Consider the following 16054-nt stretch of genomic DNA (forward strand, 5'->3'; position numbering starts at 1 on the left):
GCGTATAGCAGAGGCGCGACATCACTATGCGCGGTACTTGTTCGGGTATAGCGGGACAGACTTATACCAAATCAGGAGAATGATTCGGTACATACGATTTCATACCACTAGCTCGAGTTTATTAATCTCAACGGACCACGTGACAAGCTGCTTCATCCAACGTTCATTTATTTTGAAAGGCAAGTAAACGTGATAGGCCATGTTGCATCAGATAATCCCTTTCCTTACAACAATCACGTGTGCAACTACTCCTTCCTTCTTTATCTCTTTCCCATCCTCTTCTTTCCTTTATTTAAATTAAAAAGATTGTGAAATCTTAGTAAAAGAGAAACCAGAGAGGAGTTAGTTAGGGAAATAATTTGAGAAGATAATTTAGGGAAGGAAAGTCTTATTCTTTCTCCTTCTATCATATCGGTCGGTGCTTACAAGAGAGAGAGAGAGAGAGTATGAAACAGATTTAAAGAGAGATCTTGAAAAGAAAAGAGAAAGAAATTAAAGGAACTTTTAGAAACTTCATAGAAATGGAAATATAGATAGCTGGAACTCGGTCTCGGTTTGGATAGAAAACAGAGATGAAGATTGAGAAATATTTTCTCAATATAATGGAGATCAATGAAGGGTAGATGGCATGAAGATTTGATTGGTTTTATTTAAAGGAATCTCGGCTGGAAATTGAATCTGAATGGAGATGTTCGATTGATAAGATTTTGAAAGAGATTTTTACAGAGAAGGAAAGGGAGCTGCTATTTTGATGTTGGTCATCTTCTCGGATATAAAAGGGAGAAGAAACAGAACCAGAGATCATCTCGGTTGGGGAGATCGAATTCTCTCCTTTAGCTCAACTAACAGAAACATTAGAGAGAGAGAAAGAAGGTTCATCATTATACCATTTATCTTTTCTTCTTCTTCTTCTTCTGTTGTTAATCTTTTAGTGAGAGAAAGAATTATCAATAAAGAAAGAGAGAAAGAATTGTAAAGAGAGAGTTGTAACAGAAAGTTGAATAAGAAATTGTGTTTGATATTTATAGTTTTCTTTTACTTCTTCATTATTTTCTCTGATCCTTTCGGATATAGTAGAGAGAGAAAGAGAGAGTGATTTAAGAAGAAAGAAACAGAAGAAGAAAACAGTGGAGATTTCAGAAAGTAGAGAGAGAAAAAAGAGTTGGAGAAGACGAGAAAACAGTGGGGAAATAATTTTCTCACCAGGAAATCGTTTCCGGGAAGACGAGAAAATTATTTTCCCTAAGGGTCTGTTTGGTTTGGAAATAGCGTAAAAGTTAAGTTTTCTTCCATTCTCTTTTATTATTCATATTTATTTAAATCTCGATCATGATTAACTAAGACTCTCCATCTAGGGTTTTACGATGAAACCCATTTTTGATCTTTTAGAGATATAATTTTTATTGATTAACTCTTGATTAATGCTTCATAGTTTAATTCGTTTTAGTTTGATAAATAGATTTTCTTTTCACTATTTATACTTTTCGATTTGATGCATCGTGCTTATGTTAAATCATTTGACGGTTCATACTTATTAATTGATAAATAGTAGTTTAGAGATTTATTTATTTAAAATAAAATGATTACATTGTTATGTTTTATTCGGTTTTAACGAAAACATCTCCCGGAATTAGGATAGTTCATTATCCGAAATTCTGAGTTATAAAAAAAAGAGAATTAACCATTTTAAGTCTTTGTTTCTAAAAGTGATTTTATGTGGTGGAATCCTAAACCCTAGACTCCTCTCCCCATTTGAGTTCATTTTCATTTCCGTAATTTTATTTTAATATTTTATTTATTTTATTTTAAAAACCAAAACCAAATCATTTTACAAAAACCGTCTTACTTCCAAGTCTTATAATAGGTTTCACTTAGTCTCTGAGGAACGAACCGGTCTTACCGGAAATTATTACAACTTGACACCCGTGCACTTGCGGGTGTAGACCTATTTAGGAAACTTGCTAGGCCCATCACCTATCCTTGATAAGGGTTATGTCGATGTCGATTGTGGACCCAAAAGGTAAAGCTTCGAACATAACATAATCAACTTCAAGTTGTTCGAAGAAGATAAGAAGTTTCTGTGACCATCTCTTGTAGTTGGGTCCGTCAAGAGGGGCCATCTTTGACATATCCGGTAGGGTTTTGATGTTAACAACAACCATTGATCAGAAAATCACTTTCAAATTGTTGGAAATATGGGATAGATCAATGGAACTGTTGCGTAGATTAGAACTTTATTCACTGTGTCGTGGTATGGAGGCCACTGCCTTGAAAGTGATTTCGGAGTAACCGTGGTGCTAATTACTGATTTCCGATCACTCCCCAAGGATTGTCCACAACTTGCTTCCTCTGTCTGCACTAACAGAGATAGTAATGGAAATTGCAAGATTCAAAACTTAAGCAGACAGAAAGAGGAAGATACCCGAAATTGAGTTGTGTGTTTTCTCTTCTCAGATTCGGCCAGTATAAATAGTCTCAGAGAAAACCCTAACCGCCTAAGAAACGTGATAGAGAAGTAGGGAGATAAATTCGGAAACTAATCAAATTAACCCCACGAAATCAGTTTGAGATAAATTCAAAGACTTATTAGGTTAATCCCACCGACTTACTCATAATCCGAGTTTAATTCAAAGTTAAACTACTCCTTGTGGCAAAAGAGAGCACCCGAGCAACGCTGGCACACAAGCTCAAGGGTCCACGACCCATTACCCAAATAGCCCAAATAGCCAAAGTGCCCAAAGAACCAAATGACCAAAAGCCTAATTGCCTCGCATGTGTGAGCACACGTGTGGGAACTTTCTCTACTCCACCATGTGCTTTACTATGAGTTGTCAATTAGCAACTCAATATAAGGCATCTTTAGTTTCACTAGTTGGAAGATGTGGGACATTTGTCTAGAGAAAGAAAGCTTTGAATGCCATCTTTTCTCTAGAGGTGGGCCCCACCCATGTGCTAATTACAAGACAAGATAGTCTTGACTATTGTTGAATGGGTGAGGCTCACTCACAATTAATTACAATATGCAAGTGGGCCCAAGCATGCATAAAACCCAACGATTTTCACCTCTTTAAGTCTGAGCAGGCTTGTAGTCACTCGCTCACCCTGTCAACAGAGAATTGTAGCAGCATTTCAACCAAAGACTTGAAGTTTCGTAAATCTCAAACCCCTAAAAGTGATTTAAATAACAATTTTTGTATAAGGAATAATACAACAAGATGATTAGTAGTATAGTTATCCAACAAAGAATCACAACTTCCTATACCAACCAGCAAAGGATGAGTAAGGGAAAAGACGATAAGGGGTTTAGGTAGAAAGAGAGAAAGAAGAGAATAATTTGTGGAAAAACCTCTTTGGATATGTTCATGAAAAATAATGTGTCAACGAAGATAAAGACAGAAAGAGGAACACACCACTAAGTCTAGACCCCAGTTTTTTTTGAAGTTTGATTTCCACCTACACGTAGACGGAAACGTCAACTTGAAGTTAAATTGAGTGTGTGCTAATTGCACATTTGAGTATAGACAAAAGCCCTGATTAAATTTCAATTTCAACTGAATCCATCTTTTTCTTTCTTAACCACCAGTGGAATGATAATGGATATTCTTCCTCCTTCTATGGAACTCCTGAAGAGATCAACAAAGTGAAGATGTCTAAAGTACTCGAGGTACATGGATAGAGAAGAAGTTCTGAGAAAAGAACTATAAATGGGAGGGGGAAGGGATATCCTCTTTTCAGTTGACTGTTCTATTATTGAAGTACTTCTCCGAAAGACATTCGATCTAAACAAAAACCAAAACCCACTTTTTGGTTATTGATATACTTGAACTTGAGAGAGATTAAATATAGTATTGGTAATTTCACTATTTTCTACTTTGAGTTAGTTCCAATTGGGTTTGTAACAACATCATCAACTTCTCCTTGCGTTAGAGATAGAGAGTAGAGAGAGGGAGAAGACTAGTGACAGAAGAGCCTGTGATGAATGGAAGTGACATAAAGAGACCATGACATCACACTGAATTATGTCTAAGATTGTTTTAGCCCGTGATAGCTTGTCAAAGCTGAAGAGAGAGAAAAGGTCTACCGGTTTAGAGAAAGTTTTTCTTTGGTGGGAGTGGGGTAAAGAGATTCCATCTTTTAAGGGAAAAAAGAGAAAAAATGGCCACGTGACCCGATTTTTCATTTTCCTAAATTGTGTAACCAAACATAAGAAAAAGTTAGAATATGAAATGTTTCAATCTAGGGTTTCAAGAGAGAGAGAGAGAATTAGGAAGATATTATTTCATTAGTTGTATAATTGAGTCTATCTCAGTATTTATACAATCATTAGAAAGAAAAGAGTTGAGTGAGAGAAGTCGTTTTAGAGAGAGAAAGTAGTTAGTCTTAATCTAACTAACAACCCTTAAACAAACTTAACAGCTTAACTAACACTTAACCCACACAACTTATTATTACACCATTCTTACACTTTTATTAGCATTTGATCTAATCTCTTATACTCCCCCACAAGCTGAAGGACAGTGGAACTTCAGATTGGAGAAGAATGTAGAAGCATAAGCTGATGAAGTAGAGAAGAAAACAGAGGATTGGAAAGCCCTTTGGTAAATACATCAGCCAGTTGATCAGATGATGAAATAAACTCCAACCGAAGGACATCAGCTGCCACCAATTCCCTCACAAAGTGATAATCAATCTCGACATGCTTCGTGCGAGCATGGAACACAGGATTGTGGGCAAGATGACGAGCTCCTTGATTATCACAGTATAGAGAATAAGGAGTAGAAAGAGAAACTCCCAATTCACCCAAAACATAAGAAGCCCATAACAACTCAGAAGAGGCAATGGAGAGAGCTTTGTATTCTGCCTCTGTGCTCGATCTTGCTACAGTGGCCTGCTTCTTCGAAGACCAGGCAATGAGAGTTGAACCAAGAAAAACACATAACCCAGATGTTGACCTTCTCGAGTCAGGGCATCCAGCCCAGTCTGAATCACTATAAGCTCTTAGTGATGACAAATCTCCAGCAACAATGGTAATACCAGACCCAAGTGATCCTTTCAAATATCTAAGAATCCTTTTAACTAATTGGAGATGGGCATCAGTAGGAGAATGCATAAATTGTGCAACATAATTGACTCCAAAGGCAATGTCAGGACGAGTCATTGTGAGATATTGCAAACCACCTACTAAGCTTCTAAACAAAGTGGGATCAGCTAATGGTTCTCCCTCCTGCACAGAGAGTCTCTTCCCAAATGGTATAGGTGTAGACATTGGCTTACAATCCAAAAGATCAGCCTTTTGAAGAAGTTCTTGAAGGAGTTGAAGGAGATGTCCTTCGACCAAGGTGACAATGCGAACAATTTGTCGGATAGGACAATTGATGTGGAATATCATCAAGTATGATTGATTTAGGGATCGTAGAGTTGTAGCTAGAGACCAACTACGATCGTCGAATTACGAAGTAATTCGCGGCTAACTTCGATCGGATCCTACAACGGGTTACGCATAAGAGTGACAAATTGATCTAGGATATGACTAGTGGGAGTGAGATATAATCATGGGAGTGTCCCATAAACATATCTCATAGGCCTAAAAGGAATTAGGCAAAGATAGTACAAAAAGGCCAAAAACAGGGTTTTTGGGCCTAGACCGGTTCGGGTACTTCTAGGACTCGGATTGGGCTGAATTTTGGAGGGTTAGTTGCTGATATAATAAACATTATATCTGCCAATTTTCGTGGTGTTTGGGCACCTCCTCCTTAGGGAATTGAGAAAATACCAATAGTTGCTATTTTCGACTATTTCCCTAAATCTTATTCTAAAGGGTGTTTTAGGAAACCTAAAAGGAGGTGGATTCTTATTAGGGTTCTATATAAACACTCTTAGGGCAGAGAATAAGGTGTGGAATTTCTCTCTAAGCTTTCTTACTCTACCACATCAAGTAGAGAGGAGAAAGTGAGCTAATTCCCATTACTATCAATCTAGTCAAAGAAGAAGGTGTTCTTCTTTTCCAACCACCATTGGTGTGCTAGCTATACAACAAGGTGGGAGATCAAATTGATTGCTCGTGTCCCAAGTAGAGGAGCTACACTTGAAGCTCTTGGTCTTCTTCAATCAATTCAACTAGTTCGAGGGAAAAGCGATTAAGGTAATCTACTATCTCCATTAGATTAATTACTAGTTTTGCATGTGATCCTGGGAATACTAGTGTAGACATTAGATGTCATATTTCCGCTATAAACACTAGTAGAAGGGTGTAAATCCCTACAGTGGCGTCAGAGCCTCTTGCTATTAACTAGTTTTTGCTAAGAATCGAACTAATTTATATGCTTGATAGTTTGAAAATTGAGTTTATAAAAGTATTTTAAAAGGTGTTTTTAAAAAGGTATTTTTAACTCATAATTTGATGGGATTCAATAAATTTTCAAATTGAGAATCACATTGATGATTAAAAGTGTTTTAAAAGTCTCAATTTGATTGAATTTCAAACTAATCCATGCTTGATTAAATTGATAGTTATGTTTAAAAAGATTTTAAAACATAAAATTTGATTAATTTTGAATTGGATTCAAAGATTTTTCAAAATTGATTTCAAAATTGTTCTTTGAAAAATTTCAAAAACCTAGATTTTGATCCAAAATTGGTTTGATTAAGAGTTGTTTTTAAGTTTTGGAAACTTTTGAAAAACAAAATTTTGGAATTTTAGAAGTGTTCTAAAAAGAGTAGTTTTGACTTTAGGAAGCTCTCAAAACAAATTTGGAAAAATTTAAAAGTTTCTAAAAGTTTTAAAATTTTTTTAGAAGTGTTCTAAAAGGGATTTCAAAATTTAAGAAAAGTTTTAAAAATTGGAAAATAGCAACTTAGAGTTGCATAAGAAAAATTTTTTTTTTTTTTTCTTTTTGGAAACTAGGGTTTTGAAAAACCCTAGTGTCCGGCCAGGAAGCTTCCTGGCCGGACCAGAAGCTTCCTGGCCGGACCAGAAGCTCCTGGATGCGTCCTCTGGACGCGTCCAGAGCAGCTGCTGAGACGCGTCTTGAAGACGCGACCAGCAGCTGCGACAGAAGCTTCTGGACGCGTCTTTGAGACGCGTCCAGAGCAGCTACTAAGGACGCGTCTTGAAGACGCGACCAGCAGCTGCGAAGGAGCTTCCTGGACGCGTCTAGGACGCGTCCAGAGCACTCGACCAGACGCGTCTTGGAGACGCGTCTGGGAGGTTCTGGGTGTCTCGGACTAGTCCGAGACACCTAGTGCTGGTCCGGTCCAGTACCAGACACGTCTAGGACGCGTCTGGTACATGGACTAGCGTCCTGGCTCCGGCCAGGACATGCCGGCCCTATGGGCCGTGCTATGTCCGGACCTTGTCCGAGCCCTTTTTGGGCTTGGGCCGGGACTTGTCTAGGACTTGTCCCGGGCTTTTTCGAGGCTTTTCGGACCACGAAAAGGGACCATCATTCGAGTGGGAGTTTTTGCCAAAATTTTTTCCAATTCCAACCAAATAATTCCAAAATCAATCCGGGCCATCCAATAGCCCAAAATGGATTTCTCTTTAAATTGATTTATGAAATCATTAAGAATCGAACCAATATTTTTTCCGAAATTGACCCGGGCTTTCTCGAGCCCAAAACGGAGTTTTTCTTAAAGATGAGTTTAGAAATCATAAAAGATAAAACCGGAAAGCACCATTAGTAGAATTCTTCGAATTTAGACTTAAGGTCCGTAATGTGACATGTGATGTCAACAAAAGTATCTCCCAAGATAATCATGCATATATAATTTTTAGCCTTGATATATTATATGATTGCATGTGATGTGAATGCGGGAAACTAGTATGGCCATAGATTTATTTCTTTATTCTTGTTTTAAGCACGGATGGGTGCATGCTTTGTAATTAATTTTAATTTCAAGTTTATACGATCTGCGAATCGTTAGAGTCTTGTAATTAGAGTTTAGGGTCTATGAGTCCATTGAAGAAACTCGAGGATGAAATCCAAAGGCGAGTGGGAGAAATCAATGGAGGTTCAAAGATGGCGATCTAAGACGAACCAAAAGGCGAAACAAGAAGAAAACCAAGGGTGATTAGATCTTCTAGGTTAGGGGCCATACTAGGATCCATGTCTGCTTGATTTACTTTCTCGCGCGCATTTACTTACTTATTTACGCTTTATGTCGTGGATGTTAGTTAGGCTAAATAGTTCACTATAACAAACGCCAGACTAGCGTAAAAGTCCCCAAAACGTAATCTTGAGTAATCGCCTATCCAGATTAAGACACTCGTTGCGCCCTTGTTCGAGGAAGGTGGGTCGGCCTTCGCAGAGTACCTCCTCTACCTTGGGACAATGCGGGTAGGTTTATAGAAGAGGCCTACACGTCTAAATGGTTCTACTCAACGAGATCAGCAAGAGAGTCTTGGATACTCGAGGCAAAAGGATAGATTAGTCATTCATTAATGAAATCTATCAACCAAGAGTCATAAGGTATGATCAGTGAAGTAGTTCACTCACCCGGAACGACGGAGTCAAAGGGTAGGGCCTTCGTCCGCTTTACTCCGAAGAACTGGGGTCTTGGAATCACTTATTCAATCGAGGACGATTTTTATTGAATAATGTGGGAAAACTAAGTTTTTCAAAAACGATAACGAGTTTTAAAACTTTGCCATTTCTTTATGTAGTTTTAAGATGACAAACGATTTCAACATTGAATCACACCTAAGGGAGGTGTTGATCCACTTCCTAGAATGGAAGAATGAATCCGAGAATAGTTCTCAGATTCAAAAGGAAGGTCACTAGAATACCCAATCCCAATGATGACTCATACAAGAGAAGGTCAAAAGCCATTTGCAAGCAATCGTATAACATTCTCTTTGGAAGAGTAATGAATGCTAGCATAACCATTAAGACAAACTAAGGAAGAAATTCCTACAGAAGTCATAAATGGAGAGGTACGAGACCTTCAAGGCAATCTGAAAGTCATCCTAAGGGAAGACAACAGAATACATCTATCACCCAATTCAATATCGATTGAACAAAGATTGATAAAGACCTTAGATGTGTCACTCAGGTTGTTACAAACAAACTGAGCAGAACATACGGGAATATCCAGTCTAAGAAAGGTTCTTGAGATTTGGTACAAAGAATCTAAGAAAGAGATCTTGAGATTCAAAAGGGCAAAAGGATCAGTCAAGTGAGACAAATATTTGGTCAAAGAAAAGCAGTTGCCGAGTACATGATCAAGAGTATTCCTCATTACTGTGAATGTTTCTAAAATAATGGCTAGACCATTTAAAAGGAAACTACCTTTAGCACCTGGAGGACAAAAGGAATGGAATTATGAATTCCGGTTCTGTATCCTTGTTAACAAAGTTAAAAACAAGTTGATGAGTCACGAAGATGCCTCATTTGAATCTCTTAATTTGGACTTGTTAGTCTATTTCGAGCAGTTACTCTCATGAATTACTTGTTTCTCTTTTCCAGGTGTCTTTTACGGAGTTCGGTGCGAAAAATTGCTAAAATCGGGAGAAAGACACAATTAAGGGGCATTTTGGTCATTTGTTGGTTATGCTAATCCTGGTCGACCTTAACACTCATATGAAAGTAGAGTTCAAGACGAGTCCAACGGCGAAGACGGAAGTCAAATCGGAGTCCGGATGAGTAAGATAGAGCTAGTCAAAGTTTGGGTCAAATTTGGTGGACCAAGAGTCAAGAAGGACACGTGGTGCGCATCGAGCAAAGTAATCGGAGGGACAAGAAACAAAGTGGGCTACTTTCGGTTTCATCAGCCCGACCCGACCCGAATCGATGACGTCAGCTGACGTCATCATCGTCTTCATCCTTTCCTTATAACCGAGACCTGTTTTCACCGAGATTTTTCCCAACTTTTAAAACAGAAAAGAAAGGAAAGAAAGGAAAGAAAGGAAATAAGAGAGGAGATAAGAGACAGAGAAGGAAAGAGAGAAATGGAGATGGAAAGAAATTTAAACCGAGAAGACAAAGAAGGAAAGGGGGTGAGCTGGATATATAAGAGAGAGAGAGCAACCATTTGAAGGACAGCTCGGTTTTGGGGAGCTCACGGCTGAAGCCATTAATCATCTTCTCCACAGCTAAAGAAACCGAAAGAGTTTAGAGAGAGAGAGAAGCCAGCTCGGCCATTGAAGGGATCAAACCCGAGAGTTAGAGAGAGAGAGAGAGAAGGAGCCTCCATCCACCATTAAAGCCGAGAGCTAGAGAGAGAGAGAATCCGAGTTTACTGTTTTCTGCTTCTTCTTCTTATGATTCTTCTCTTTGTGAGAGAGAGAAAATCAGAGAGAATTGTAGAGAGAGTGAATTTTATCAAAGCTCAAGAAGAGTTATCATCTCCATTCGGCTAAACAGGAAAACTCATTATCATCTTTTCTTCTTCGTTTTCTTCTACTGTTCTCTTTATTTTTGTGAGAGAAATAGAGAAACAGAGAGTTAGAAAGAGGGAGAAACAGAGAGAATTGTTGAAGTGAGAAAGAGAAATCACAGAAAGTAAATTGAGCTCATGTTATAAAATGTGTTATTGATTGATTTCACTGTTGTAGCTTCATCCTTTTCAGTTAAATGAAATAGAAAGAGAGAAAGGAAGATTTATATTAAGGAGATAAAGGAAAAAAAACAGTAAAGTTTAGAGAGAAGGAAAACCAGGGAAGGAAAATTATTTTCTCACCTGGAAATCGTTTCCGGGAAGATGAGAAAATAATTTTCCCTAAGGGTCTGTTTGGCAGAATTTTGGGAAAACAGAAGGAAAAACCTTCCCTAAGGCCCTGTTTGGTTCTGAAATAACGAAAAAGTTAAGTTTTCTTCTCCCTCTCTTTACTTTATTTTCCAATTTCTTTTATTTAATGTTCATGAGTAACTAATTCTCTATCTAGGGTTTAGATGAAGTCGGAATATTTATTTTCTCGATAATTTACTAAAGTTTTTACCATTTTAACGATAAAATCTTCCGGGTTTTTAGACCGTTCATGGACTAAAACCTGAGTCATATAAAAAACTCCCTAATTAGATCAAAATTGAATTGTCGTTAGAATTATTAGGAAGACGGATTCAGAAAACCCTAGGCTCTCCCCCATTTGAGTTCCTTGTATCATTTGTAATTATTTTCTTTCCATCATTTTATTTTAATATTTTATTCATTTAAAAACCAAAACCAAATTATTTTAAAATCTTCTTACTTCCAAGTCTTAGAATAGGTTTCACTTAGTCTCTGAGGAACGAACCGGTCTTACCGGAATTTATTACAACTTGACACCCGTGCACTTGCGGGTGTAGACCTAATTAGGAAACTTTTTAGGCCCCATCAAGTTTTTGGCGCCGCTGCCGGGGACTAATTTTAAATTTGTTCTAATCTTGGAAAGTTTTATTTTTGGTAAGTTTTGAATTTTGGATACTTTGACTTGCTTCTCTACTTTTTGTGTGCAGAACACTAAGGAGCTGAAGAGGAGGCGCAACAAGGAGGAGGACCTCAAAAGAATAAATTTACTGTTTTTATTTTTATTTTTTTGTATTTATTTTGGTGAGAGAGAGACTTAGACTTTTTAGTACTTTCTTTTGTTTTGACCCTAAATTGGAGGGCTTTTATAAATTGTAACCGAAAAACCAAAAAGAAGCCTCGGGTTCGAACACTTGAGGGAAGAGTGGCCCGGGTCGTCTACAAAGGTCGTCGCCCGTCTTGAACGGGAGGTAATTTTTCTAATCACCCACGAATCCCCTGTTAGTGGGTACTTTTTATAAGATCTTAGTAGTGCTTCCTCGGTTTTCGTGTTAAAAAAAAAAAAAAAAAAAAAAAAAAAAAAAATTTGGACCAAAAGAAAGGAGTCAAATTTAGGAACATAAGTGTCAATTCTCATCTTGTGATTGTGCCCTACCATCATGGCACATTTTTCTAATGGTTGGACATACCCTGTTGATGATGATGACCTTGACCTAAAGGGACCCATCATTAACCAACCTGGTATGAGTTTAAGAGATTATCAACGACTTAACGAGGGGAATAGGCTAGTTGAGCCTAACCGAACTGGTATGACCCTAGGAGAGTACCAACAGATGTGTAGAGACGAGCCTAACCGACCGGGTATGACATTTCAGGATTATAAACGAATGTCTAGAAACAGTCCGATTAGTGAGTGGAGTAGACCATATGAGCCTGATCGATCTCATATGACATTAGGAGAGTACCAACAGATGTGTAGAGACGAGCCTAACCAACCTGGTATCACATTTTGTGATTATCAACGAATATCTAGAAACGAGTCTACCAGTGAGAGGAGTCAGTTAATGATTATCAACGAATATCTAGAAACGATACTTAACGAGGGGAATAGGGTAGTTGAGCCTAACCAACCTGGTATCACATTTTGTGATTATCAACGAATATCTAGAAACGAGTCTACTAGTGAGTGGAGTCAGTTAGTGATTGTCAACAAATATCTAGAATCAGTTAATTACACTAGTGAGCCTTATTATGAGGAGACTCTTGAAGATAGATCTCGATCAGAGTACGAGAGTCGTCTTATTGAGATCGAGTCCTTAACTCAAAGGATAGAGATGCTTGAGTCACGGTCATTCGTCGACGAGGAAGGGGTTTCACCACCCCAAACTCAAGAGGGTATTAGGTACGATGACGAGGGTAATACGTCTAACCCTAGTACTAAGTTAAATGTCGATGAATATACTGATAGTACCCAAGAGTCTGAACAAATTGATGACCTTATGGTCTCTTTACCTCGATCCTTACCGTCTCATTATAGGACTCCACCAGACTTTGATGTTCAGGATGATGGCTCTATGAGCAAGTTTGGGGATGACACAATTCTGAACTTTCCGACATTTGAGCTTTGTAAGGAGTCAGTCTTAGATGAAATGTTAGGAAGGCATGACACAATGAATGACTGTGAGGCTCCAGATGTCTTTGAGGACATCAATGACGTTAGAGATATGTTAGATAGTTTGTCAGACTGTTTACCTAAGGAAACCATGGACCTAGACTTGGTCCCCGAGCATATTGCCTTACCCTTAGAGTCTAGTTTGACCTTCCACATGGTCTCAGACTCGGGTGTTGATCCCTTTTGGGACACTTCAGATGTCTCCTCGAGAACGTCTATGGAAATAGTGGATATTCTATCCACTAAACTTGCAGATGACTTTCTGCCTTCGACGGATATATTGGCCCTTCATTGTTATGTCGATCCTTTTGATGACTTTTTAGTCATTGGTCCGAGTATTTATAGTTACTTAGTGGACTGTGCATCCACTAAGTTTGGGGATTGCCCCTCTTCTTTGATAGTCTCACATGCACTCTCTGCAATTCACAAAAATGTGAGACTATCGTTCACTGAAAACTTTGTGTTTTGGGTGGACCCACAGATGTATCGGTTATTGGTTTACAGTTAGTTACATTTTTGTAATCCAGTAGGTATAATCTTTTCTATTTTTCGAATCATCTGTTTCGTCTGGCTGAAGACGTTAAACTTAGCGCTTTCTGGGAGGCAACCCACTGTTAGGACGTTGGAATCAGGTAATATCTTTCCCTTCACCCTGTTATTTTTTTGCATAGTCTTCAGAACATTGAGGACAATGTTCGGTTTAAGTTTGGGGATAGGGGATTGAAATTTTTGCGTCCTTATTTCAAAAATTCAAAAGGGTTCAAAATTTTTAATTTTTGGATTGAAAATGTGAGTCTGGTTGTTTTTGCTTGTTAATAGTTATAGAGTCTAGTTGGTTGAACTATCCGTTTGCTAAAGGTTTTTCCATGAATTTCGAGTCTTGAAGTTGTTTGTGCACTAGCCATGTGAGTGTTAGATAGGTGAAGAGTTGACTTTTCTGAGAGAACTTGATTGATCATTAGTGGAGACTTAACCCATGTGAGATTCTGAGCCTTTCTTGTTGTTTTGAGTGATCTCTTCTGAGCTAATTCTGAGTAGAATGAAGAGCTACTCAACCTCGCAATATTGAAAGAAGAACTCATTTGATCTCTTGAGTTCAAATTTTACAACCACTAGGGATGTCATCAGGAAGTAAACCCTTCTCTTGTAGTCTGAGAAACTTGAAAGCAATGTCAACTAGAGGAAAATAGATCCAATCCATCATTTAGAACCCTGAGAATAAGGCATGAAGCAAAGTGGAGAAAATTATACCCAAGGAAATTGTTATTTGAGTTGCATTATCAAAAAAAAAAAAAAAAAAAAAAAAAAAAAAAAAAAAAAAAAAAAAAAAAATAGAAAAAAGAAAGAAATAGAAAAATCAAAGAAAAAAAATGTTTGTGTAGTTTTGTTTAAGTGTTTATCCTTTGAAGTAGTTCTTGAAGATTTGAAGACGTCGAGTTCTCAAGAGTTCTAGTCACATCATCATTAGTGTCTATTGACCTCTAGGAAGCATTGTTAGAAAGTTGATCAGGTGAGAAGAGTTGGTTAGCTTCCCCATTCCGTATTAGTGGTTGTTTCCTTCTTTGAGATCAGTCGTCCACAGAATTTTAGTCCGTCTTTTTCATGTGTTGAGTTTTCTTCATACTCATACTCGCACATTGAGTGAACCATTTCTGAGTGACTTTAGTTTTTGAGTGTATGACCGTGAGGCAGTAGTCGAGGCGAAATGTATCGAGACGGTAATTGAGGTCTTGTCTGTTCGGAACTGAAATGATGCTCATATTGGCTGGTCACGTGCACTTCGAGACTTGATTACTAGTGAAGAGATTTTTAGCGTTTGTATGGTTTGATTGACTTGATTTAATTTCTATTAACTTTCGAAAATCTACCGGATACACATTTTTAGTCCTTATCATATTTAGACCCTTTTGGACTTTTGAGATTTTTGAATTTTGTGGGTATATTCACTGCAAACCCTCACGAGACAAAACTCGTCCTCTAGGGCAACCTAGAGGTTTAACGGCTTGTTGCACGTGCTAAGTGCAATCGTGATTCCCTACGAAAGTGGTGATAGTGGTTTAGTTTTATTTTTCTGTTTTGCTCGAGGACTAGCAAAATCTAAGTTTGGGGATGTTTGATGAGTCACGAAGATGCCTCATTTGAATCTCTTAATTTGGACTTGTTAGTCTATTTCGAGCAGTTACTCTCATGAATTACTTGTTTCTCTTTTCCAGGTGTCTTTTACGGAGTTCGGTGCGAAAAATTGCTAAAATCGGGAGAAAGACACAATTAAGGGGCATTTTGGTCATTTGTTGGTTATGCTAATCCTGGTCGACCTTAACACTCATATGAAAGTAGAGTTCAAGACGAGTCCAACGGCGAAGACGGAAGTCAAATCGGAGTCCGGATGAGTAAGATAGAGCTAGTCAAAGTTTGGGTCAAATTTGGTGGACCAAGAGTCAAGAAGGACACGTGGTGCGCATCGAGCAAAGTAATCGGAGGGACAAGAAACAAAGTGGGCTACTTTCGGTTTCATCAGCCCGACCCGACCCGAATCGATGACGTCAGCTGACGTCATCATCGTCTTCATCCTTTCCTTATAACCGAGACCTGTTTTCACCGAGATTTTTCCCAACTTTTAAAACAGAAAAGAAAGGAAAGAAAGGAAATAAGAGAGGAGATAAGAGACAGAGAAGGAAAGAGAGAAATGGAGATGGAAAGAAATTTAAACCGAGAAGACAAAGAAGGAAAGGGGGTGAGCTGGATATATAAGAGAGAGAGAGCAACCATTTGAAGGACATCTCGGATTGGGGAGAACCATCTTCTCTTTAAGCTCAATCAAATAGAAAAACCAGAGAGAGAGAGAGAGGAAGAAGAGAAGATTAGCATCATCACGGCCATTAAAGAATAAGACCGAGTTAGAGAGAGAAAGTTAGTTCTCACGGCCAGAAACAGAGGAGAAAGACGGAGCTGATCATCATCTTCAACACCATCATCTTCTATATTTCATTTCCTTCTTTTGTAATTCTTTAGTGAGAAAAGAGTTAACAGTAGAGAGAGAGAGAGATAAGAGAGATTTAGAGAGAGAAACCATTGTTTTTATCATCTTCAAAAACAGAAAAGGAAAATCGTCCAAATCTTCATCATCAATATCATCATCATTCTTTCATCTTCATCTTC

General features: G+C 38.1%; 1 protein-coding gene across 1 annotated transcript in view; it reads left to right on the forward strand.

Moving 5' to 3' along the window:
- Positions 1–15802, forward strand: part of LOC147565629 (uncharacterized) — an 85092-nt gene extending 69290 nt beyond the window's left edge. Inside the window, exons 2-3 of the mRNA XM_086652135.1 lie at positions 1278–1716; positions 11052–15802. Coding sequence (XP_086508261.1) covers positions 11883–13403 — 1521 coding nt within the window. The 5' untranslated portion in view covers positions 1278–1716; positions 11052–11882 and the 3' untranslated portion in view covers positions 13404–15802. The remainder of the gene's footprint in view (positions 1–1277; positions 1717–11051) is intronic.
- Positions 15803–16054: the final 252 nt, after the last annotated feature.

The sequence above is a fragment of the Eschscholzia californica genome, unplaced genomic scaffold (assembly GCF_041429995.1).
Source record: "Eschscholzia californica isolate CP2 unplaced genomic scaffold, dmEscCali1.0.p SCAF_1, whole genome shotgun sequence".
NCBI lineage: Eukaryota > Viridiplantae > Streptophyta > Magnoliopsida > Ranunculales > Papaveraceae > Eschscholzia > Eschscholzia californica.